The sequence below is a fragment of the Oryx dammah genome, unplaced genomic scaffold (assembly GCF_014754425.2).
Source record: "Oryx dammah isolate SB20612 unplaced genomic scaffold, SCBI_Odam_1.1 HiC_scaffold_2, whole genome shotgun sequence".
In the NCBI taxonomy this organism is placed as follows: Eukaryota; Metazoa; Chordata; class Mammalia; order Artiodactyla; family Bovidae; genus Oryx; species Oryx dammah.
The window spans coordinates 13345794-13369483 of NW_024070186.1; the positions used below are offsets into that span (position 1 = coordinate 13345794).

Below are 23690 nucleotides of genomic sequence, written 5' to 3' on the forward strand. Positions count from 1 at the left end.
GGCCCCGCCGCGCCAGCCCCTGCCCGTGGCAGTAGCTGACCTGACACACATGTCCGCCTCGTACTTCTTCCCATAGAGGATCCCCAGCAGAGACGGGTTCTTGCTTCCTCGGAAATTCAGCGTGACGTCGTACACAGCTGTGACTGCAGGGAGGGCGAGAGGGTGACAGGTGACATCCGGCAGCTTGGCCCACCGTGGCTCTCCACCTGGATGCCCGGTGTGAGGGTTCCCATCTCTCACTGGGGCGTTTAGTTGAGTCACTTGTGTTTAAAGCTACTGTCTGGCTGTTTCCTATCCCTCCTGTGCTTTGTCCCTTTCTTTGATTTTGCCATCCTTTTGGATTAATTGGATATATATTTTTTCCTTTATAAGGTTTTCAGTTATATACTTTTTAAAAAATTATCACTTTAGTTGTTTTCCATTAACTAGTATTTTATCACCTCAAAAAATGACACAAGAATCTTACAACATGTAAATCCACGAACTCAGATCTCCTTTTAATGCCACTGGCATTCTGTATTTTACACAGAACTCACTGATTTGGTTTCTGGCAAATCACTGATTTCATTTCTCACTTTGCTAGGAGTGTGGGCTGGTGGTGGTCAGGGCAGGCAGCTCTTACCTGTCCCGCGGAGGCACTGGACCGCGGTGGTGAAGCCTTTGGTCCGAGGCAGCAGGTGGTACTTGAGGATGGGCAGCCCCTTGGAAGCGGCCACCTCCATGCTGACGCGGTGCTTCTTCTCCGTGAAGCGTGTGCCCTCACAGTACAGGAGGAACTAGGATGTGGTGGGGGACAGAGGCCAGTTAGAGATGCAGCGGTCACATCTGTACACAGACGGTGGCAGCACTGCGCCTACTCCCAGGGAGTGAAAAGACACTTCCTGGGGAGAAGTGAGACTCGCTGTCCCTGGGTGCCAGCCTCCGGGTGGCTTGTGGAAAACAAAATCTTCCATCCCTCTGCCTCATTGTGAGTTACAGACACCAAATACATAAACAGCCGGTTCACAAATAATTGCCGTCAGAGACCAGAAAGAAGAATCAGAAAGAACTGATTTCAAACCGATTGATACCGATCATTTCAGATGGCTGTTCATCAAACTCCAACCAAGGAGTCAGAAAGGACCCATCAGGCCCTGCTCTGCCCTTGAAGGGTGGCTGCTTTAAGTGCAGTGCAAACCTTCTAGGAATTAAAGTCCACGTTGACCCACAGGACTGTGGCTCACAGGGCTTGTCCTGACATCTGACTCCACAGAACAGCCTGGGTGCCTGGGCAGACTCTCCGCTAACATTCCAGGGGTGCTCCCAACTCAGCCCAGCAGGATCTTCTCTGTGTGGGCCCAGATGTGTGGGGCCCACCTGGGGCAGGTAGAAGCAGGTGGTCTAAGAAGGGTTCCCAAGCCCGCAGGTGCATGGGGCGGGGCCATGGCCCTGGAGCTCAGAGGCTCTTGTTGGCTTTACAACTAATAACCTGGGCTGCATTCCTGATGCCCAAGGTAACACAGCTTGCGTGGCCTTGCCCCGCCGTCTCACTCACCCACATGTATTCGGGGTAGTTGGCCAAGGACTTCAGGCCTTTGATGACGGTGTCCCGGTCTTCCTCCCACTTCCGTTTGCAGAACACAATCTCCAGGAAGTACCACGTCCAGCCGATGAGGGGCACGTAGAGCAGTTCCCTTTTCGCCAGGACTTTGGAACTCTGAAGGGAGGGGGAGCAGCTGGTGCATCATGGCCACGAAGTCCCCATGGGCAGCACCCTGCAGGCAGCCCTCAGCACTGGCTGTCATCGGGAGACCCTGACACTGAGCATGATGCCACTGGGATGGGCAGGGCCCCAGAGTGCAGGTGCCACTAGATGAGAATCCATGGGCAGATCTGCCCAATGCTGGTAGGCAGGTGCGTGGGCAGGAGGGGAGCCTAGAGGGTATACTGGGTCTTCAGGGCTGCTCTGGCTGCCAGGCTGGGGGCTTGCTGAGGATGATGCCAGGGCCACCACCCACTGAGCTTCCCTGCAGGGGACCCCTCAGCCTTTCTCATTTGAGGCAGCTGAGCCAACGGGGAAGGATTGCAAAGGAAAGGCAGTAACACCTGATCTCAGGAGGGAGCCCTGGGGCAGCCTGCAGTCCCAGAACCCATGTGGTCAGCCATGCTCACACGCCTAGCTCAGAGGGACCAGGGGCTAAACACAGAGCAAATGAAAACTCAGAGCCCTAGAGACTTCAGACCCCCCAGGGAGCCATGCCAGCCCCTCCTTGGGACCCCATGTCGATCACCCCACACCCTCCTGGGACCCTTACGTTGCTCACCCCCAGCACACCGAAGCGTTCGCACATGGTCCACCCACAGAGGAAGTCGATTTCAAAGTTGTGGTTGAGGATGATGACTGCGTGCTCCTTCCCAAAGCTGTCCACCGTGGCCTGGTCAGTGAACAGGGTGCACTCCGTGCACGACCACCACTCCAGGAGCATGACCAGCTCTGTGGACACACGCGAGACGTTGGCTAGGTGCAGACTGCCACGCTCCGGCCAGCCCTCCCTCCCTGCTCCCCGACGTGGGAGGGGCCTGCACAGTATCACCCAGATTGGGATTTTCTGCTGGAAATGAGTTTTGATGGTTTGTGTGTAATAAATTAAGTTTTCTAAACCTATAATTATCTCTCTAAGCAAAAGTCAGGGGAGAAGTCAAATGGAAGCAGAAAAAATGGGGGATTTCCTTGGTGGTCTAGTGGTTAGAAATCCACCTTGCAATGCAGAGAACATGGCCCTGGCACACAGCAACTAGAGGAAGCCTGTGTGCCACAGCGAGGACCCAGAGCAGCCAAAAAAAAAAAAAACCAGAAGAAATGGAAGAGGAAACCCATTTTAGGTGGATTTTTTTTGTAATCAACATATCTAAAGGACTTAATTTAAAATATATATTTAAAAAAATCAGATCTTCACTTTTCTTAAAAATCAAATAACCCATTGGATGAGATGGTGAACAAGACATTCACTTATTAAGAGAATACAGCACCATAATTATATTATTATTATTTCATTACAAGGTATTGAATACCAACTGTATACCAGGCACTCTGCCTATAAATGACATCAGATTCTAGCAGACAACTTGAGTTATTGTCATTATTATTCCCAAAGCTCAGAGAAAAAGTGATGGAGTTCCAATCTCAGCCCCCCAAAACTAAGTCCGGGGCTCTGTGGAAAGTTTCAGAGGAGGCTCTAAAATACAGAAGTAAGTGAATAAAACCGGAGTCCCCCTCTGGGGGGTCTTCGGTTGAGATGTATTAAGCACTGTTACTCTTATCCACGCTACTCTTTACAAAGGGTTGAGGTGGACACCTGTGTCATCACGTATGACTATGGTCTTCACACATGCTCTGGACCCATGGGGCAGCACACATTCTGTCCCCAGATGAGGCGGCTGGGGAGGCAGTGGGCACCCAGCCAGGCAGTGTCACACCCACCAGGGCCAGGCATCCTAAGAAGGGTGGCTTCAGACCACGAAGTGTAGCTCCCAGGCTCAGGATGGATTTCAGACAGCCTGTCCTTTCCATGCTGGACACCAACCCATCGGTTTTCAGAGAGGACCAGCCCTGGGAAGGCTGAAGAGGCAGGACAGCCCAGCACTTCGACAGTGGGCTCCCAGCCTGCTTCCCTGTTGGCAGGAGACAACTGTGGCTTCCTCAGAGGCTGCCGGGGGGCAGGATGGGACGTGGCACGGGGGCTGGCTTCTCCTTCCCAATGAAGGTCCCCACCAGCCCAGGCAGAAGTGGGGAGACACACAGCTCCCCCCATGTACTGGGGTCTCAAATTCCTCTTTTACATGAGGTGGGACTGGACGGAAGGCCAGTTCTGAGACGACACCTGCACACTCTCAAACCATGGAGAGGAAGGGCCATGAAGGGGTCAGCTCCAGGACACACTCACCATAAGCTCCATCAAGGGACCAGGGCCCTGAGGAGATGGAGGCCCACCAACAGGGGCAAACTATGCCCCTGGGATAGCCCAGCCACTTCCATCCAACATTCAAGTTGTGAATAAAGGAATGGAAAGACAAGAGGTCCTCAACAGACATTGTTCAAGGATGATTTATAGATGGCCAACATGAGAAGGTGCTTGGGATCTCTGGTCACCAGGAAAGTGCAGGCCAAAGCCACAGGCAGGCACTGTGTCATACTCACAGGACGGCTGCCATCCAATAGATGGACAACACATAGCAGGTGCCAGCAAGGATCAGAGGCCCTGGGACGCCCCATGCTGCAGGTGGGGATGTAAACTAAACAGGGCAGCTGCGTCTATGCTCCAAACAGAGTAACCAGATGACCCAGCAATTCCACCACCAGGGAGATGCCCAGTAGAAATGAGAACAGATGTCGGTGTAGAAACTTGAACATGGATGTTCGTGGCAGTGTTATTCACAAAGCCAGAGAGTGGAAACAGCCCAGAAGGGCGACAACTGATGAAGAAACGGGCAGTGCATATCCACACAGGGCAGCATCGTTCAGCCGAAGTGGGAACATGGGCCTGACACACAGCAGGACACAGATGAACCCAGGAAACACGGAGCCCTGAGTGTGGGGAGTCAGACAACACCCACGCAGTGCATGATTCCATCACGTGAACCACACAAAACAGGCAAAGCCATGCGGACAGGAAGTAGGTCAGTGACTGTGGGGCTTGGTAGGGGAGAGATGGCGGGGGGTGGGGGAACAGGGGGAAAGCTTCTCCACACTCTAAGTGGGTGAATTTCACTTCCTTATTGCTATTTAAGAAAAAAGAGGCCCAAGGCTAGGCTGACCTGTCCCTCTGAAAGCACGGGTGGCTGCCGGGGACTTGCCAACGCCCCCACTCACACCCCCTCCCCAGGTGGCGGGGCCCCAGGGCTGGGACAGACCCACGAGCAGCCTGGTGATGGCCTGCTCCTGCGCCTCCTCGGCTTCCTTCTGGGAAGCCTCCATGTGTCAGCTGGTCAAGGAAGAGCCGGTGGCTGAGGCTGCTGCCTCTAGAGCAGTTTGCTTGGGAACGAGGAGACGTCCTTCCTTATCACAGTAAGGACATTCAACCTGAGGCCTCCCTCTGCGCAGATACCCAAGTGCACAGCGCGGTCCTGTTAACTGCAGGCTCCAGGCCCTAAGCGGGCTCTAGAACTCACTCCTCTTGGGTAACAGACACTTCCCACCCATCCAACCGCAGCTCGCCACTTCCCTTCCCCCAGCCCTGGCCACCACCGTTCTCTGCTCCGCTTCCCTGACCTTGGCCACGTGGATCCCTCGAAGGAGGAATCAGGCAGTGTTGGTCCTTCTGCGACTGCCTGGTTTCCCTCCGTGTCATCCCCTCCAGGTTCATCCATATTGTCACAAACAGCAGGATTTCCTTCCTCTTGAGTAGTACACCATTATCCATATGGATGGCATTTTGCTTGTCCGTTGGTCTGTTGATGGACCTGGATGCCATCGCCACATCCTGGCTACTGTGAACAAGCCACGGTGAGTGCACACCCCCACTTGGCAGCGCTCAGGACCCGGGCCTTTCTGGCCAGAACAAGAGGTCTGGCCCAGGTGGGGGCCGCGAGGAGGAGCCAACTTTTAGACAGACAGACACAGGCAGCCCTCTGCAGATGTTCCAAGCCCCCTGGAGAGTGGGTCTAGCAGAGCCGCCTGTGGAAAGGCGGCGTGTTGAGGAGGCTCTGTCCCACCAATGGCCAGCATGGCCTGAGGGTGGCTTGGCCCGTTTCGAGATATACCATCTCCCCGTGGATGGCAGGTGACTACATGTGCAGACAGGACTGATGGCATGATTCTTCTGCTCATGGTCAAGTTGGACAATTTTTTATATTCAGCTGTGCCAGGGGGCTTAAAAAATCTATTTCCTCGACCAGGGATTGAACCTGGGGCACAGTAGTTAAAGTGCTGAGTCCTTACCATTGAATTTTCCCCTCAGGAAAATTCGCAGCCACCATCTCCTCCAACAGGGCTTCCCCTTATTCACTCCTCAGGGACGGAAGTCCAACACCCGTTTCATAAACCTGCGTGCTCTCCTTACCTCCTTTAACTCCTATTTCATATTCTTCATCTTGTCACTCTACTGCAGTCTGTGAGCTCTTCATATTATTGTCCAGTTCACCCACTTGCTCACTAGCTGTGTCTAATCTGATGTAAGATTCACTAAGTTTTTTTCTTAAAAAATTATTATAATTACAATTTTCATGCATAGAAGTGCTCCTTGGTTCTTCAAATCTGGGGACTTTGGGTAGTCTTTTGTCTAAATCTTCCATTGTATATTTATTGTCTTGAGTTCATATATGACTTGTTTCAATCTATGTGATTCTACTGAATTAGAGACTAATTCAGGCCAAAAGCACATTTCTGTTTGCCTCTGTTGACCCCATGGGCACTGCCAGTCTGCTCATTTCAGCAAATTTTAAGTTCCTGGTTGAGACCCAGCCCATCTCTTGGAGCTGCCAAGGCGGGGCCCTGGGAAGCAGTGCTGATACTCCATCTTAGTATCCTCTTCTGCGGAGAGGCGGGGGTGTGGCTGAGGGATTTCCTTTATTTACAGCCTTAAAAAAGCCAGCTTTACTCAGAGTCTGGCTGTGCAGAAGTGCTTTGACTTCAGAACGCTACTGCCAGTGGAGGCTGTGATTTTCACAAGTCAGCATTTGCCCTTCAGGCATGCACCCATCTGCCCTGGTGACGCTGGTAAGTGCTCTGCGTGGTAGTATTTCTAATTCTCCTTCTCACACACAGGAAGGTGGCCTTTTATTTTGGAAAAAAGCAGCTGGGAACTGAAACCTTCGCCTGTTTCTGGCTGGAAGCATGGGCAGGGCTGCTGTGCCCTGGTGGGGGCATGCACACCTGGGCTTGGACACCTCACTGCCTACTCAGCTGCCCTCCTACATTGGGGAGGGGGAGGTCTTGGGGCAAGTGCACAGACTCACCACTTCCCATAGGACATAAAATGGGTACTACCTGCTCTTCATTGTAAAAGAAAGGTGTTCTTATGCTAAGTAAATTGCACACAGTATAGAAAAAGCAGCAAGAGTCCCTCCCACCCCCACTCCCGGGACAGCCACATTTTCTGTTCTGACTTCTACACTTTCGGAGAGACAGCTACACGCCAGTGCAGACATATCACACGTGTCTTTAAAAGTAAATCATGGTAGCACCTCTATACTTTGTGTTTTAGCTTCTGTTTTCACCTAAAAATGTATCTTGAACTTGGTTCTCTATACCAGGAAAGAGAGATCCCCTGCTGGTCTTAGAGGCCGTGTGGGCCTCCATCCAGTGGATACAGCACAGTTAGTGGGCATTTTGGCTGCTCATTTTTATATTAGTTAATATAAAACTGGCAAAATGAATATATCTGTGCCTATACGTACTTTTATAATAGATATCTTTCTAGGTTACATTCTTATTTGGTGGAATAATTGGGTCAAAAAATAGAACTGTTTAAGTTGCTGATTGTTACAGGTCCAAAGAAGTGCCTGGGAACCCCAACCCGCAGTGTGTTCCCCTCGCCAGCGGCGGGTCGTCACCGAGCTTCCTAGTCTCTGACAGCTGAGGGTGATTCCACACACAAATGCACGCACATCACCAGTGCACACAGGTAACACTTGTGCATGCCTGAACATTTAGTTAAGAGACAGGTAGGTCCAGAGAGAGATGCTGAAGTATTTGCACGTGGTAACAGGCCACTCGAGGGGAGTGCTCCAGGGCTGCGGTCTGGAGGCCTGTGACTGGCCGCGTGCCGGCAGGCGTCGGGCCTAGTAGTGGTGCGCTGACACGGTGCCTGTTTTCAGGTATCCGGGGTACCGTGTGAGACCACACAGAGCCACCGTCTCTGTGGGTCCAGAGGCTCGGGTATCGGGACATCGCGTGGTTCAGTCCAGTGAAGGGCTCAGGCTGAGCACCCCCTACATTCCTCGTGGCCAGGAGAGGCCCCCTAGTTCCCGACTGCGGAGCCCACAGCCATCTTGTCTCCTCGTCACAAGCACTAACCCCCACGGGCCCCTGCGCCGGCTTGTTTGTGGCTGTCCTTCTCCCAGACCCCTCCCCGCGCCGTGCCAGGCCCAGCGCAGGCAGTACTCACGGCTCCAGAGCGAGTAGGCGAGGCGGCAGTTCAGCCGGCGGTACAGTTGCTTGTTGACGGGCCAGAGGACCAGCGTGCAGAGCTGGATGGAGTTGATGACCAGCCCACTCACCACGAAGACGAAGCCGATGAGGAGGTGCACGACGAACTGGGTCTTCAGGAAGGCGAGCAGGCCCATGGCCACAGCTCAGTAGCGAGTGCAGGGTCCTTCACTGAGAATCGCCGTCCTGCAAAGAGAGGGCAGCGGTCAGGAGGGCACAGGAACCCCAGGGTGAGGGGCGGCGAGTGGAGAAAGGGTCCACAGTAGTCCTGCCAGAGCCCAGATCCGTGGCTCCCACAGCACCCTCAGGCCCTTCCCTTCTGAGAGTGACGGATGGACGTGTGGGGCGGAGGGGGAGCTGATACATGGTTCACACAGACACCACGTACACCACATACACATGCACCCCAAGTGCACACACCCCACGTACACACGCACCAACACCAGGTACACACTCCACACACACACACACACACACACACACACACACCATGCACATACCACATATATACACACCATCTATGTACACACACACACCACATGCACACACCACATGCACACACAACGTACACACCATGCACATACCACATGCACACACACCACATACACACCATGTACACACACATCACATACACACCATACACACATGTATACACATACCACATACACACACACCACACATACACACACAATGCACATACACACACGTATACACCCACACAGCACACAAACCACACACCACATACACATACACCATGCACATACACACATATGTACACACACACCACACACACCAAATACACACACACCATGTCACACACATCACATACACACACACACCTCACACACATACCATGCACACAGCACATATACACACACCACATGTACACACACATACCATGTACATATACACATATGTACACACACAAACACCACATATACACACACCATGTACACACCCACACACCACATACACACACACCACACATACCAAATACACACACACCATGTACACACACCACATACACGCCATGTACACATACACGCCATGTACACACACACACCACATACACAAACACCATGCACACAAATACCATGTATACACCACATATACACACCACATATACACACCACACACATCACACACACACACACCAAATACACACACCATGCACACACACATCACATACACACACACCTCACACACATACCATGCACACACCATATACACATACCACATACACACACACCATGCACACACCCTCATATATACAAGAAAGAAAAGACTAGAAAAATGCATACAAATATCAATAGCGATTGGCTTCCCAGGTGGCACTAGTGGGAAAGAACCCACCTGCCGACACAGGAGATGTAAGAGACACAGGTTCAATCCCTGGGTCGGGAACCCGCTCCAGTTGCTCTTGCCTGGAGAATTGCACGGACAGAGAAGCCTGGCGGGCTACCATCCATGAGGCCACAAAGAGCTGGATGCAGCTGAGATGACTGAGTACAGCACAGCACAGCATGTTATCTCTAGCTAAAGGCATGATGGGTAATTTTTCTTTTCTTGTTTTAGCATCTTATTTAAAAAATAAAAACTACACATGAAATCACTATAAAACATTCAACTAATGCCTTTTAACTCACAAGCTGTTGTGGACTTTTTTAGCTGAAAAGCTTTTGTTTTGGTCTAAGGCAGACGGGGTGACCCCCAGGGACCCAGTCAGCTTCTCCCTCCCTTCCCTTCAATACCAGTTTGGTTTCTTGGTTTCAAACGTGAAGCCAGAAGCTCACATTTTATGGCTGTACTTGTTCTGTGAGCGGCCCTGAAATCCTGCTGTGGACAGAAACAACAGAGCTGGGCACAGGACAGCCTGGCAGCCGCTGGCCGCCGCTCCAGGTCCTCCAGAGAGGTGCCCACACTCTGGGGTGAGGGTGGAGCAGACTCGGGAGGCCTCCAGGGTGGGCCATGCCAGGCTCTCCAGGGCACAAGCGGCCCCACTGCTGAGTGGGAGACCAGGCCACATGACTCTAGAAGGTGCCCTCCGTCTGCCCTTGGGTGCCAAGTGGCTACATGGGGGTATGGGGGGGGTGAAGTCTGCGGCCACGTGGTGGGACGCTAGGAGGACAAGGAAGGAGCCGAGGCCGGACACCGCCTTCTCCATCAACGCCCCGCCTCCCAAGCAACGCTCCCTGACTCCTGCCAGGACCTCTTGGCACTCAGGCACTGGATCAACCTTCCTTCTCTAAAGGTTCACATAGAGAGGCTCACACGGTATCCATCTGTGGGCCCAGCCCAGCTGCCGTCCAGCCTCTGGTGGGAGCACCATCTCCAGTTTCTCCGCTCACCTGTGCACCTGCTCACGGCAGCAGGTGTGCAATCTCTGGCCCCACACTTTCCCTACAAGCCTCTGCGTGGACACAGCCCTCCGCTCGGGAATCCATTTAACACCTGCCAGTCCCAGTCCAGCCCCTGAATCTCTGGTCAAGGACGGCCATCCACAGAGGCCCTATGAGCCACACCTTTTTCTTGGACTGGCTGCTGTAAGTGCGCACCCCCGTCTGGAATGGCCGCCCACCCCTGCCCCGGGTTCCTGGTTGCCGTTGACTGTCCCCCCTGCTGCTGGCCACTGGCCTAGATTGTCAGTCTGTCCCCAGTGCCCAGATGTGGGCCAGACCTGTTCTAAGGAGCATTCGCAGTTGCAGTTCAGGCCCCCCACCTACCCACCCCCCATGAGAGCACACAGTGGCCACCATCTGTTTAGGCATCCCTGCCTCTCAGCCACCACCTCTGGGCCACCCGGGCCTGAATGCTTTACTAACACATCAGTCACAGATGCTAACCTGGGGGCGCTTTGATGACAGTGGCTTACCAGCCCTGCCCACTGCAGAAGAAACCCTGCTGCCCATTCAGCTCACACCCTCCCCAGCTCCCCCCAAGGCCTACAGACCAGCAAGGGGGAAAGCATCAACTCAGCAGCCCCCAAGAGCACCGGCTTGTGCCTACCCCTTGAAAATATTTTCAAAACTATATAATATCACAAGACTTCCCTGGTGATCCGGTGGTTAAGACTTCCTTCCAATGAAGGGGGTGCAGGTTCGATCCCTGATCAAAGAGTTAAGACCGCACACGACTCACGGTCAAAAAACCAAAGCATAAGCCAGAAACAATGTTGTAACAAATTCAATAAAGACTTTAAAAATGCTCCACATCAAAAATATTAAATTAAAAAAAATATCACCAGACAAATTATAAGTCGATTTCTACATTTTTAAACCCAAGTTTAAATATGCAAGGGGTATAAATTCTGGTATATTGTGAAGTTTCACTTTTTAAATATACAGATCTGGACTTCCCTGGTGGTTCAGTGCTTAAGAATCCTCCTGCCAATGCAGGGGACTCAGGCTCGATCCCTGGTCCAGGAAGATCCCACACGGCATGGGGCAACTAAGCCCAAAGGCCACAACTACTGAAGCCTGTGGGCCTAGAGCCTGTGCTCCACAACAAGATAAGCCCCCACAAAGAGAAGCCTGCACACCGCAACTAGCACAGAGGCCCTGCTCGCCGCACACCCACACGCAGCAAGGTCCAGCTCAGCCAGATGAATAAATAAATAAATACACTTAAAGGAAAGTCTAAATATATAGAACTTCCTTAACTTACAACAGGATTACATTTCAATAAACCCACCGTAAGTTGAAAACATCATTAAGTTGCTGCTGCTGCTGCTAAGTCACTTCAGTTGTGTCCGACTCTGTGTGACCCCATAGACGGCAGCCCACCAGGCTCTCCCGCCCCTGGGATTCTCCAGGCAAGAACACTGGAGTGGGTTGCCATTTCCTTCTCCAATGCATGAAAGTGAAAAGGGAAAGTGAAGTCGCTTAGTCATGTCCGACTCTTAGCAATCCCATGGACTGTAGCCTACCAGGCTCCCCCGTCCATGGATTTTCCAGGCAAGAGTACTGGAGTGGGTTGCCATTGCCTTCTCCATCATTAAGTTGAAATATGTTTAATACACCTAACTTCCCAAACATCATAGCTGAGCCCCACCTACCTCAACCTGTGCTTGGAATACTCACATTCGCCTACAGTGGGCCAAATCACCTGACACAAAGCCTATTTTATAACAAAGTGCTGAATATTTCTTTTAATGTACTGAATGAATACTGTACTAAAAGTAAAAAAACAGGACAGCCATCTGGGTCCAGCACAGGTTTTTCACCCTCGTGATGGTGGGGCTGACAGGGCTGTGGCCACCACTGTCCAGCATCAGAGAGAGGACTTGACCACAGGCCACAAGCCTAGGAGAAGGTTAAAATTCACAATCTGAAGTATGGTTTTCACCGAATGTATATTGGAAAGTCCAAAAATCATGATCTGAATCACCATAAGTCAGGGATGTTTTTCTCTTAAGTATAGACGGTGGGATCTAAATGCCGCCGTGACTTGATAGCCACCACCACCATCCATTTTCAAAATACAAAAAAGGCAAGCTTTTCTTTAAAAGTCAAGAAATGCATTCCATTTTCTCCTTGATTTTGTATTTCCACTGTACCTCCTCTACGGAAGCTTATTAGAATATAATTTATTATGATTGAAAGTCTTCTACCAATCACATTAACCTAACATTATATAACAAACGTACATATGAATATTTAAATTTAATTTTTACATTTCATGTTTATGGGCTAAATTTAAAATTTTCTTCTGGAATATTTGATGAAAATGCACTCTGAAACAGTTCAGCCTATGTCTCCTCAGAATCTGGGCATTTGACTGACCATAAAATACCATGATCATATCTGAGAAATTTAACCCCGACATAAGCATATTGTCAAATATCCCATCTGTAGTCCAGTTTCACCCACTGTCCCCAAACAACCTGTACCGCTTCTTTCCATCCAGGCCCTGGTTGAGGGGCGGCGTGGCGTTCGAGCATACACTCCCCTTGTTCTCTGACCTAACACCCTTGCCCACCCACTTGGGAGCCCAGGCCAGCGGTCCTGATGTCTACAGGACATCACCCTACCGGATGTCTGGCTGTTCCCTCGTGACTGATTCAGGTCCAGAGTGTCGTTGGGGGCTTCTGGCTGCACCCGCCGGCGCACTGCACCTTGTCCCGTCCCTGCCCCCACGTGGTAAACCTGGGGCCACTAGGAGTCTGCGGGTAGAAGTTCAGCTTGCTGGGCTGAGCCCACCATCTGAGGGCAGATGCTGAGTTAATATCCATCTCCAACTGCCTCTGACCCCACAGTTTCAGTCAACGCCTCCTCCTGCCTAGCTCTCATGTCATGGGCCCAGCTTGTTCTGATCCAGAACCACCCCCCTGTAATGGATGCTGTAGGGACCATGCCTGCCTATGTGATGTACTTAGCCTAATGACACAAACGAAATGCTTCAAAACCACAGCAATGCACAGCTCTTTCACTGAGGCTGGTACGTGCTTTTAGAAAACACACAGTATGTCCTGGAATAAAAGAATGCATGTAAGGTAGAGATCATGAGGCATAATAGGTATCCACTCATCCCCTAATGGCCCCAGAAAGAAAGAAAGTCAAGTCGCTCAGTTGTGTCTGACTCTTTTTGACCCCATAGACTGTAGCCTACCAGGTTCCTCCATCCACGGGATTTTCCAGGCAAGAGTACTGGAGTGGGGTGCCATTTCCTTCTGCAGCAGATCTTCCCGACCAAGGTAACCAGTGTTATTCCATAACATTTTAAGATAAACAATAGTGGGAGGTGGGAGGGAGGTTCAAGAGAGAGGGGACATATGTATACCTATGGCTGAATCACATTGATGTATGGCAGAGACCAACACAACATTGTAAAGCAATTATCCTCCAATTAAAAATAAAATATATTGGCACCTTTTCATTAATTCTCAGATGATGTTGCTGAGCTGGAGAAGAAAACTGAGCCTAAGTCCTTCACTGGATAAGAGTTTAGATTGCTCCAGAAGCCTGGCTCCTGCACAGCCCAGTCCTGAGGGGTTTGTGGTCCTGTACAAGCTGCCGGGACCCCACTTTCTCAGGGCAGGGGAGGGGCTGCATTCACGCTTCCCAATGGGGAGACACAGGGTGGTATTGCCCCTCACTCGGGAGAAGAGGCGCAGAGCAGAGGTGGCCAGGTGGGGAGGGGGCAGGGCCAGGGGCTCAGCGGGGCTGCGCTCACATGGTTCCAGGGCAGGTGAATCCCAGACCGACGCTGACCCCGGCCGCCTAGGAGCCACCGGAGCTCTGATACACCGGGAAGGGCTGGGAGCCAAACCAGTCTCTCCTCCTAGCCCCTGCCCCACCCCAGGCCCCTGGCTTACAAGCAGGCCCCTTGTGGTTCTGACACCACCCCTCCAGGGCTGTCCCACTATTTCTGAGCCTGGGGTTCCCGTGGCCACATTGCTCGGGGCTCAGGGTGGTGAGGGTGAGAGCCAGAGCCCAGAGTGCTGGGACCAGCTCACCACCAGGCCCCGAAGGGCCCAGCCCGCTGACCACTGGCCAGTCCTGACCTCGGCACTCTCTTTCGAGTGAACTGCGTCCCCTCACAAGGGTGTGTTGGGGTCCTAACCGCCCCCAAGCACCCCAGCGAGTGGCTGTGTTTGGAAATATGGTCTCAACAAAGGCAGTCAAGTTAAGTGAGGTCACTAGGGTGGGTCCTAATCCAGTCTGACCGGCATCCTTATAAGAAGGATGACCACAAGAGGACATGGGGGAGGCAGCCTCCACACGCAGCTTCTCCCTTCATAGTCTCCAACACCCTGGCCTTGGCCTTCCAGCCTCCAGGACGGGAGAGTTGATGACTGCTGTTTAAGCCCCTGGCCTGTGGTGTGTGTCCCGGTCCCCCCAGCAGAGGAACACACCCATGACAAACATTCAGGCCTCATTCTCAGATCCTGCAATGCCCAAGCCCTGCTGCCCAGGAGGCCCAGCCTCACCCTGCTCACACCCCCTGCACCGGCCTCAGGCACCACCAGATGCTCATCAGGCTGGTATTGGTCCCTTTGTCTCTCTTCCTCACGAACTAGCCTTCAGATTTTCCTCCCAGGCACATCTCCCCTCCCCCTACCATCTTTACAACAAACCCTTCCCACAGAAACTGAAGTTGAAGTCCAGGGCCTGCTCTCTCCCACACCACCCAGACAGCGGCTCTGCTCCGTGCAGGGAGGTGAATGCCTCTCTGCATGTGGATGACCACTTTTCTACTTACACACAGGGCCCACGTCAGCCCTCCAGCCTCTGCCAATGCAGTCTACTCAGACAGTTTGAAGAGCAGTGCCCAATAGGAAACTGCACCCCCAGCCTCAAACATCCAGTGCTGCCCCACGGGCAGGCATCTGGCTCTGTGTGGGGGCAGGAACTGGCCAGCGCTGGGGGCACCACTTCAGCTGCCCTGCTGCCCCATTCCTGAAAGCCACCCTGGACCAACTACCCCTCAGAGCTGCGGTCAAAGGCTGGCAGCCTCATCCTGCCCTGCTGGGGCAGTCTGTCCAGAGCAGGGCTGACCCTAAGCACAGTGGTTAGTAAAGGGAAAAGACATTAAACACTCCAAAAGTGCCTCATTTTTGTGGTTCTAGATAGGAAGTCTGGATTACAGGATTAAAAAGAGCTGTTTAGTTATATGCAATCCAAATCCAAAGCCCACGATGAAAGGGAACCAAGGCTGTTACCTTCCCTTCTCCCTTCTTTCTCTTCCTCTGTCCCATCATCCACTCACTTACCATCTACCCACTCACTCACCCATCTATCCATTATCCATCCATTCACTCATCCATTCACCCATCAATCCACCCATCCAGCCACCCATCCATCCACCCACCCAGTCATCCACCCATCCACCTATCCATCTATCCACCATCCATCCATCCATCCAGCATCCATCTACCCATCCAGCCATCCACCCACCCATTCACCCATCCATCCACCTACTTATCCATCTACCAATCCATCCACCTACCCACTCATCCATCCATCATCTATCCACCCATCCACTCATTCATCCATCCATCCACCCACCCATCTACCAATCCATCCACCCACCCATCCACCCATCCACCCACCCTGCCATCCATCCATCCATCCACCAATCCATCCCCCTACCTTGCAATCCACCTACACACTCATCCATCCATCATCCATCTACCCATCCACCCATCTAGCCATCTACCCAGCCATCCACCTACCCAGCCATCCATCATCCATCCACCCACCCACCTATCCATCCATTCATCCACCCTGCCATCCACCCACCCACCCACCCATCCATCCACCCATCCATCCATCCAGCCAGCCAGCCAGCCATCCACCTACCCATCCATCCATCCATCCATCCATCAATCCATCCACCTACCCAGCCATCAGCCTACCCACTCATCCATCCATCATCCATCCACCCATCCACCCACCCACTCATCCACCCATCCATCTACCCACCCTGCCATCTACCCATCCATCCATCTACCAAGCCATCCATCCATTCACCTATCCATTGGTCCCACATTTGAGTGCCTATATGCACAGCCAGCAGAGCAGACCTGGTCTGCTATGAGGCTGCAGGGCAGAAAGGCCATGCTGGCTGACTGCATGGGGGGTGAGTTATGCTGGGGCAAGTCTTACATTTTTGTTTAGCATGTTGATAGTTCTGTTGTTTCCAGTCAGGAAATACTGGAGGGAAAAGTCTATGAACTGGACTGACTATTTGAAACAGAGGACAGTAGAGAGATATCATCTCAGATATTTTAAAGTTATCTTAAGATAATTTAGGTGGCAAATTTGCCAACTAATTTTATCTTAATTTGACAAATAATCTCAATGATTTACTGTTCTGAACACAACCAAAACCAAGAATAAACCCCATTGCTTTCTTTGCAGCTGGCCAGGGTACCAGGGAGGCAGAACCCTCACTCACAACAGACGCCTTAGCTCCTGGATGGGCTCCTCCTCACTCTCGCTTTTAACACAGCTCGGACACACAGGACTGGGTGGTCTCCTGGCCCACAGCCAAGCCGAAGTGCCAGATGAGAAAAGGAGGGGCAGGGGGCACTGGGGGCAGGCATCCTGCTGACGGCAGCACAAGGGCAAAGGCAAGCCTGCGACCTGAGACGGCACACCTCGGAGGGCGTCCAGTGCTGGGCCAGCTCACAGACCCAGCGGACCCATGGTGACATCACAGATGAGAACACAGTGCAGCAACTGTTGTCCACAGTGACCTTGCCCTGGCGCCAGGGGCTGAGTCACGGTCACCATGGCACTGAAGGCAGCTGGGGATCAGAGGGGGCACTTCCACAAGTCCAGCAAAAATTTTAGATTAGTCCTAGTTTTGAGATTTAATGGGGCTGGTTTCAGTTCTTGGGTAAATTCACTTACAGGGGCCACCTTATGTTTCAGTAACGCTGAGAAATTCAACGTATTTCTTTGCTAATAATCACCTGCTGCTGGTCTGACCCTCATCAGGATATGAAATCACCAAGACACCTAAGAACTGAAAAGGAGGAGTGAAACCAGCAGTGTCTGAAGGTAGAAGGTGTATGCTGTGTAGACTCGAGAGAACCCACTGTAACCAAAGTGTTGCTATAACTTTGTGGTTACGGTCACATTGAAAGGAATAAAACCAATACAATGCCAGAAATCAATATTCTACTGATAATAGTGTTCAATAACCTGCTATAACTGAAGTAATTAAGAGGCCCAGTACAGAAGTTTGTTTATTTCTGACTTAACAGATTTCAGGCCACTGGTGCCAGATGGTCATTTGGGACAATGGAGCAACCTAGGAAGCCATGCACTGAAGATGCAGCCCGGCAGCTCCAACCCTGTGGTCATCCAGGCCCAGGGAGCCTGGCAGCTCCTCCCCACAAGGTCATCTGGGGCCCAGGGAGTCTGGCAGTTCCACCCCCCAAAGTCATCTGGGGCCCAGGCAGCCTGGCAGCTCCACCCCCGAGGTCATCTGGGGTCTAGGGAGCCTGGCAGCTCCACCCACTGTGATCATCCAGGGCCTAGGTAGCCTGGCAGCTCCACCCACTGTGGTCATCTGGGGCCCAGGCTGTTGGGAGCTCTGCCATCTTCAATGCATGCCTGTCTGGGCTGCTCTGTGGTTCCTCTCTAGCAGAAAGGAATAAAATTGGAATTCTAGTACCAGGGATTCCCTCTAAAGCAAGACGGGTAGCAACAAGTGTGCAGTGACCAGAAAGACACAGAGCCCTGCTGTACGTCCAGGCTGCCAGAGAGCACGGCCCAGTGGGCACACCTCCAGGTGAACACACAAAAACAGAAGACACAGTGGAGAAGGCCCTGTAACTTTGTGATAAAAAAAGATGAAAAAAAAAAAGAGATGAAAATACCCACTCACAAACTTCAGAAGAAATAAACAGAGCTCATACGTCTAAATCTTAGGACCAGAAGGAGACGAAAGCAAAACTAAGCAAATGGGAAGACGCCATGCAGTAGGGGCAACAGTGCCCCTGTGCTCACAGCCCAGTAAACCAGCACTGCTCCCCTATCAAGATGTAGGGGCCTGCTCCCCAGCCCCTGGAGCCTGGGCTGGCTGCAAGGCTCACCCCTAAGTAGAATGGGGTGACATCCCTTCAGAGCCCTTGCAGCTTCCCCTGCACCCTCCAGGCACCAGGGGAAGAGACTTCATCTAGCCAGCTGGAAGGTGGGCCCACAGGGAGCAAAGATGGACCCACGACCCCAGGCAGGCTGCCAGCTGACTGCAGCCACACATGAGACCCCAGGTGAGACCAGCAGAAAACCGCCCTGCTGGGCACAGCCCAAAGTGCTGGCCCACAGAATTGTGAGATAAGAAAATGGTGGTTGTTTTCAATCACGACTTTTTGAGGTGGTTTGTTAGATGTTAACACATAAATAATACACAAGCCATGCTTTCTAAGTTAATTTATAGATGTAATTGAACCCTAAATAAAATACCAAGAGGTCCTCTCTCCCTCAGCCCTGGAACTGGAAATGCTGACTCTACGGTCCACATGGGAAAACAAACAGGAAGGAAAACCAAACCACCATGAAATAGAACCTGGAAGAGCCGCAAGATACCATCACATATGACGACGCCTCTGCTCTTAAGGGTGTGTTCCTGGCCTGTGACCAGACATGCAGGCAATGACACGGACCAACGGTCTGCGGTGGACAGTGGGCTAACAAGGAGGGGGCCTCCTGGAGTCCCTAGGCAGCTGGACCAGGTGACCCTGCAGTTGCCAGGGGAAGACCAGACAGTCGAGGGTCCTGAGTGTTGCTACCAACTAAGCAGATGACACAGGACATGTCTCACATGGCATCTCACATGGCAGACTTCCTTTGCACTTGCCTTTAGGCAAACTGGCATTTCTACTGCGTGTACAGAAAGAGGATACAAAGTTAACCTAAAACCATCACTGGGCTCATGAGACTCTTGGTATTCTGTATCTCTCAACCAAAGGGGTAAGAAAAGTATCATGAAAGGGTATACTGAATGGCTCCTTCAGGCTTCTATAACAATCCTCCCCTACCCAAGAGAGCTCTGCCATGGCAGCAGCGCCCATCCTTGGGCCCAGGAGGGGACCCCCAGCCCCAGATCTAAGCCATAAAGGTAACCTCACCCCCAGTTCAAGCGACTGCTCCAGGGATGGGCATGAGGCCATCTCAGGAGCATGAAGGGATCCACGTGAGGAGGAAGGACCCATGCTATGGGCAGTGGCACTGGTGAGCAGCTGAGACTCTGCCAGCAGCCGCCATTCCAAGAGGCAGAGGGGACACGAGTCACAAGCATTTCAGTGGGCATTCCTGTGACCCAAACCCCTGTGGACGCACCCTCACCACGTCCGTTCCTGCTGTGCACGCAGGTCTGGCATACAATACGCGGTGCTCCAGCAAGGCTGGCTAAGGGACGCCCGTGTTTATTACGTACATGTGTGACGTGTGGCAGCATGACTCCTGAAGCTTGCACCACTCACATGTCATTACGAGCCGCCTCAGGAAAAGCTTCCTGAAAGAACGTTATGGGACAGCCGATGAAGCCCTTCTCCTGACAGTCTCATCGGAGACCCTCAACACCCTGCCACACTCTGGATGGGTGGGTGCTGCTGGCTGGGGAGGGGCTGTGCAGGCTGGAGGGCGAGGGCTTGGGATGCAGGACAAGGGAACTGCCATGTTTGCAGCCCTGTGGGAGATGTGTGGGGCATCACTGCAGCTGGTGAAGGCTGGACAGACAACTCTGGTTGCCCAGGATGGAGGCAGGCACCCTGCACAGCCAGCATCCCTCCTGACCACAGGCCAGAGGAGCCACATGGACTAAAGGGCCTCTGTGCCCCTGGGCCACTGCTGATGGAGGCCAGAAGCTCCCGCCAGGCCCTAGAAGAAGGGCCTGCAAACCGTACTCCAAGGACCAGGTTGGGGTTGGGGGGAGAGTGCTTTCCTGTCCCCGGGGGGCTTCCACTGTGGAAACAGTGCCCCCAGGCAGGAAGCATGGTGGCTAACTGAGGAGAGGGGCTGGGATAGATGCCCAGGGACAGAGGCCTGAGAGGGACCTCCGGGCCGCCCTACACGCCACCTACCCCACTCTTTGAGCTCCAGAATCGATCGTCTTTCCTAGGGTGTCCTGATGGACTTACTGGTCTGGGCAGTGGTGACTTTTGGGGCAGGAGGTGGGAGGGAGGTGAAGAGCTCCCAGCTTGATGACTGCACAATAGGCCTGTGACAAACCTCTGGGCCTAAGGACACTGCAGGCACCCCGCACACCAAGGCAGCTGTCCACCTGCATGCACACACACACACACACACACACACACACACACAAAACAGGCGAAGCCACCTTGGATATCACTTTGTGACGATGATCTGACATTTTGCTCTTAGAGAAACAGGTGTTTGCTTTATAATTATTGTGACCCCATGTACTATACAGTCCATGGAATTCTCCAGGCCAGAATACTGGAGTGGATAGCCTTTCCCTTCTCCAGGGGATCTTCCCAACCCAGGGATTGAACCCAGGTCTCCCGCATTGCAGGCGATTCTTTACCAGCTGAGCCACAAAGGAAGCCCTTTATTCAATGAATTGGTTGTTAATTCACTTTTCTACATGGACGATATATTTCATAATTTTAAAAGTTATATGGAGTCTTGGTGTCCCATTAGGAATGCAGAGAGCTCATCACTCCCACCCTGCCACAAGATAATGCCAGAAAAACGGCAAATTCACGACTTTTCTTGACCCCATCAGAGATGTGAGGCTATAGGACAACCAATTAACAAAAAATGAGGAGCGAGGTGGGTGCCTGCCAGGGGCAGGACTGAGACCCAGCCCCCAGGGCAGACATGGGAGGAGTTGGGCAGCAAAGGCAGCTCATCTGGGGAGTGTGGGAAGGTCTCCCCTCCTGCAGACTTTTCCTCCATGACCCCCAGTGAACCCCATGCAGCAAGCCTGGGAAAGCTTCTCCTACACACTCTAGAGCTGCAGGTCATTAACAAGAGATTTTTAGTAAGCAGAACACAAACCTCAAAGGATGAACAAGGTCATTTACAAAGATAAAAAATCCTGTCACATTTCCCATTAAAGACACATCGTGACTCCAACAAGGGGTAAACGCAATGGGTTTCAAATGTCCATCTGGGCCTCTGTCCAGGGTGGAGGAACGGGCAGCCCAGATCCAGGATGGTTTGGAAAAGGCCAGACTCACCCCAAGTCAGAGGAGGAGGACCACCTGTCACTCAGCAGCTGCCTCTTACTTGAGTTTCCTGCCTGAACACCAACTCAAAGCATCTCAGATACACACATGCTTCAAAGGACATAACCACACCCGTGAAGCGTTAGGTAGAAAGTGAAACAGAGACTGCCATGAACACTGCACACCTACTTCCCACGGGGGGTTGGTGCCCTGAGGTGCCTCCTGGGCTGGTACAGAGCCAAGGTGCCACCCTGGGATGTTAGGACCCCGGAGGGCAAGCCGTACGCTGCGCCTCTCTTTCCTACCAGTAGCCTGACTGGAAGAGAGGTGTGGGTGGGGGTGGACACGCTGCCTTCAAGGCCGTAGCACACTCCCCAACCCCAAGGCGGCTCCATCCCACTGCATCGCTGGGGTTGGGGTTTCAAGGACAGCAGCCCCACTGGGATGATCCGGTGACAAGTGGCTGTTCAGGGGAGGGCTGAGGGCACTGGATGCTGGGGAGACCTCTTCTGTGTGTGCATGTTGGGGGGGCAGGTACTGAGAACCGATGCCCGTCCCCTCCTTGCTGCACCCCTACAATGAGCTTCTCACCCTGAAGTCGCTTTTCCAGTAAGATGTGAAATGCTTGTGGAGTCTGATGAGATTTTATAGGGGGGTCCCACCTCTGCTGGCTTTGTCTTCCTCATTTTCCTCAAATCCACCTAGGTTTACACCACACCCCTTTGGTCTCCAGTTTACCCCTAAGGATGCCTCTCTGTAGCCTGCAAGATCGACGGCAGTGTCCAAGGATGGGTTCACGACACTGGTGCCCGTGACAGGCGCATCCTTGGTGGGAAGGAGACTCCAAGAGCTTGGATGAGATGCCATTAGAGGCTTGCTGGGCACTCCAGAAAGAGCAGGGCTGTGTCTGAGGAACAGGCCTTGCTTTCTGTTCTTTTAGGGGACCCATGCTCTTTCTGTGATCCCTTTAAGATCATCCTGCTTAGGGAGGGCAGGTCAGGGGCTGAGGGAGGCACTGCCTCCAGGGCAGACCTTGTTCCACAACGTCCTTCCCTGAACGTCGGGGCAAACCGGAGGCAGCAGCCTGACTGCCCCGTCCCCATTGTACACCCGGCACTCAGTGGAAATGGCATAGGAACTGACAACAAATCCAGCAGGTGAAGGCACCAACCACATCTCCTGCTGACAGCCCCATTATGTGAGCAACATCTGCTTCCAAAGATGCATGATATAACAACACCTGCTTATATTTAAAAGCCATGCTAGATAAACATTTCCTGGGTTGACTGTTAATACAGCCGTGGAAAGAGTGCCCAGGGAGTCTGGTGGGCAGTACAGATCTGTCCAGCAGTGACAGAGTTAACACTGACGCCTGAACAAAAGGGCACGTGATGACTTCTCTAGCTCTTTCTAGCGCTGGACTTTTCTCCTTTTTCAATAGATGCTTACAAAGCACCTGCTGTGGACAGTCACTGTTTCGGTATCCTAAGAGACGATGTCACAGACCACCGATGTTCAGGACACTATGCTCTACTTGACATAAGGACCAAGTAGCAAAATAGAAAAATGAACTGAGTGGAAGAAAAGAAAATTAAATTCATGAAATGGCAAAGATTCACTAAGGATTAATTTAATCTATTAAGTGATCTCTATTACAGTGGCAATGATTTCACAACATTTAAAATGTCAAATTGCTTACGAGTTTTTAGCCTCTTCTGGTCCGCATAGAAACTCCAAGCCCTCTACATGTAGCATTGCTGATGGAAACTCCTGATGGGGCTGGAACGCTCTCCACCTCTCATGAATGGCCCCACACTCTGTCCTGTTCCCTTTGGGGAAAGGACCAGGAATGATTATCCTCTCTGAGTTGCTCTTTCTTCTTCCCTGCATGACTCTCTCACTCCTAGTCTACGGATTTTG

General features: G+C 52.2%; 1 protein-coding gene across 4 annotated transcripts in view; it reads right to left on the reverse strand.

The window, feature by feature from the left end:
* AGPAT3 (1-acylglycerol-3-phosphate O-acyltransferase 3) overlaps nt 1-23690 on the reverse strand; it is a 92975-nt gene that overhangs the window by 13696 nt on the left and 55589 nt on the right. For 3 of the 4 annotated variants that reach the window (XM_040266890.1, XM_040266913.1, XM_040266906.1), the window contains 5 exons: nt 8085-8311; nt 2304-2473; nt 1535-1696; nt 623-776; nt 41-143 (listed from right to left, as the gene is read on the reverse strand). In XM_040266890.1, coding sequence (XP_040122824.1) covers nt 41-143; nt 623-776; nt 1535-1696; nt 2304-2473; nt 8085-8262 — 767 coding nt within the window. In that variant the 5' untranslated portion in view covers nt 8263-8311. Of the gene's footprint in view, nt 1-40; nt 144-622; nt 777-1534; nt 1697-2303; nt 2474-8084; nt 8312-20014; nt 20080-23690 lie in introns of those variants that run through there. The other variant, XM_040266898.1, reaches the window with a different exon arrangement.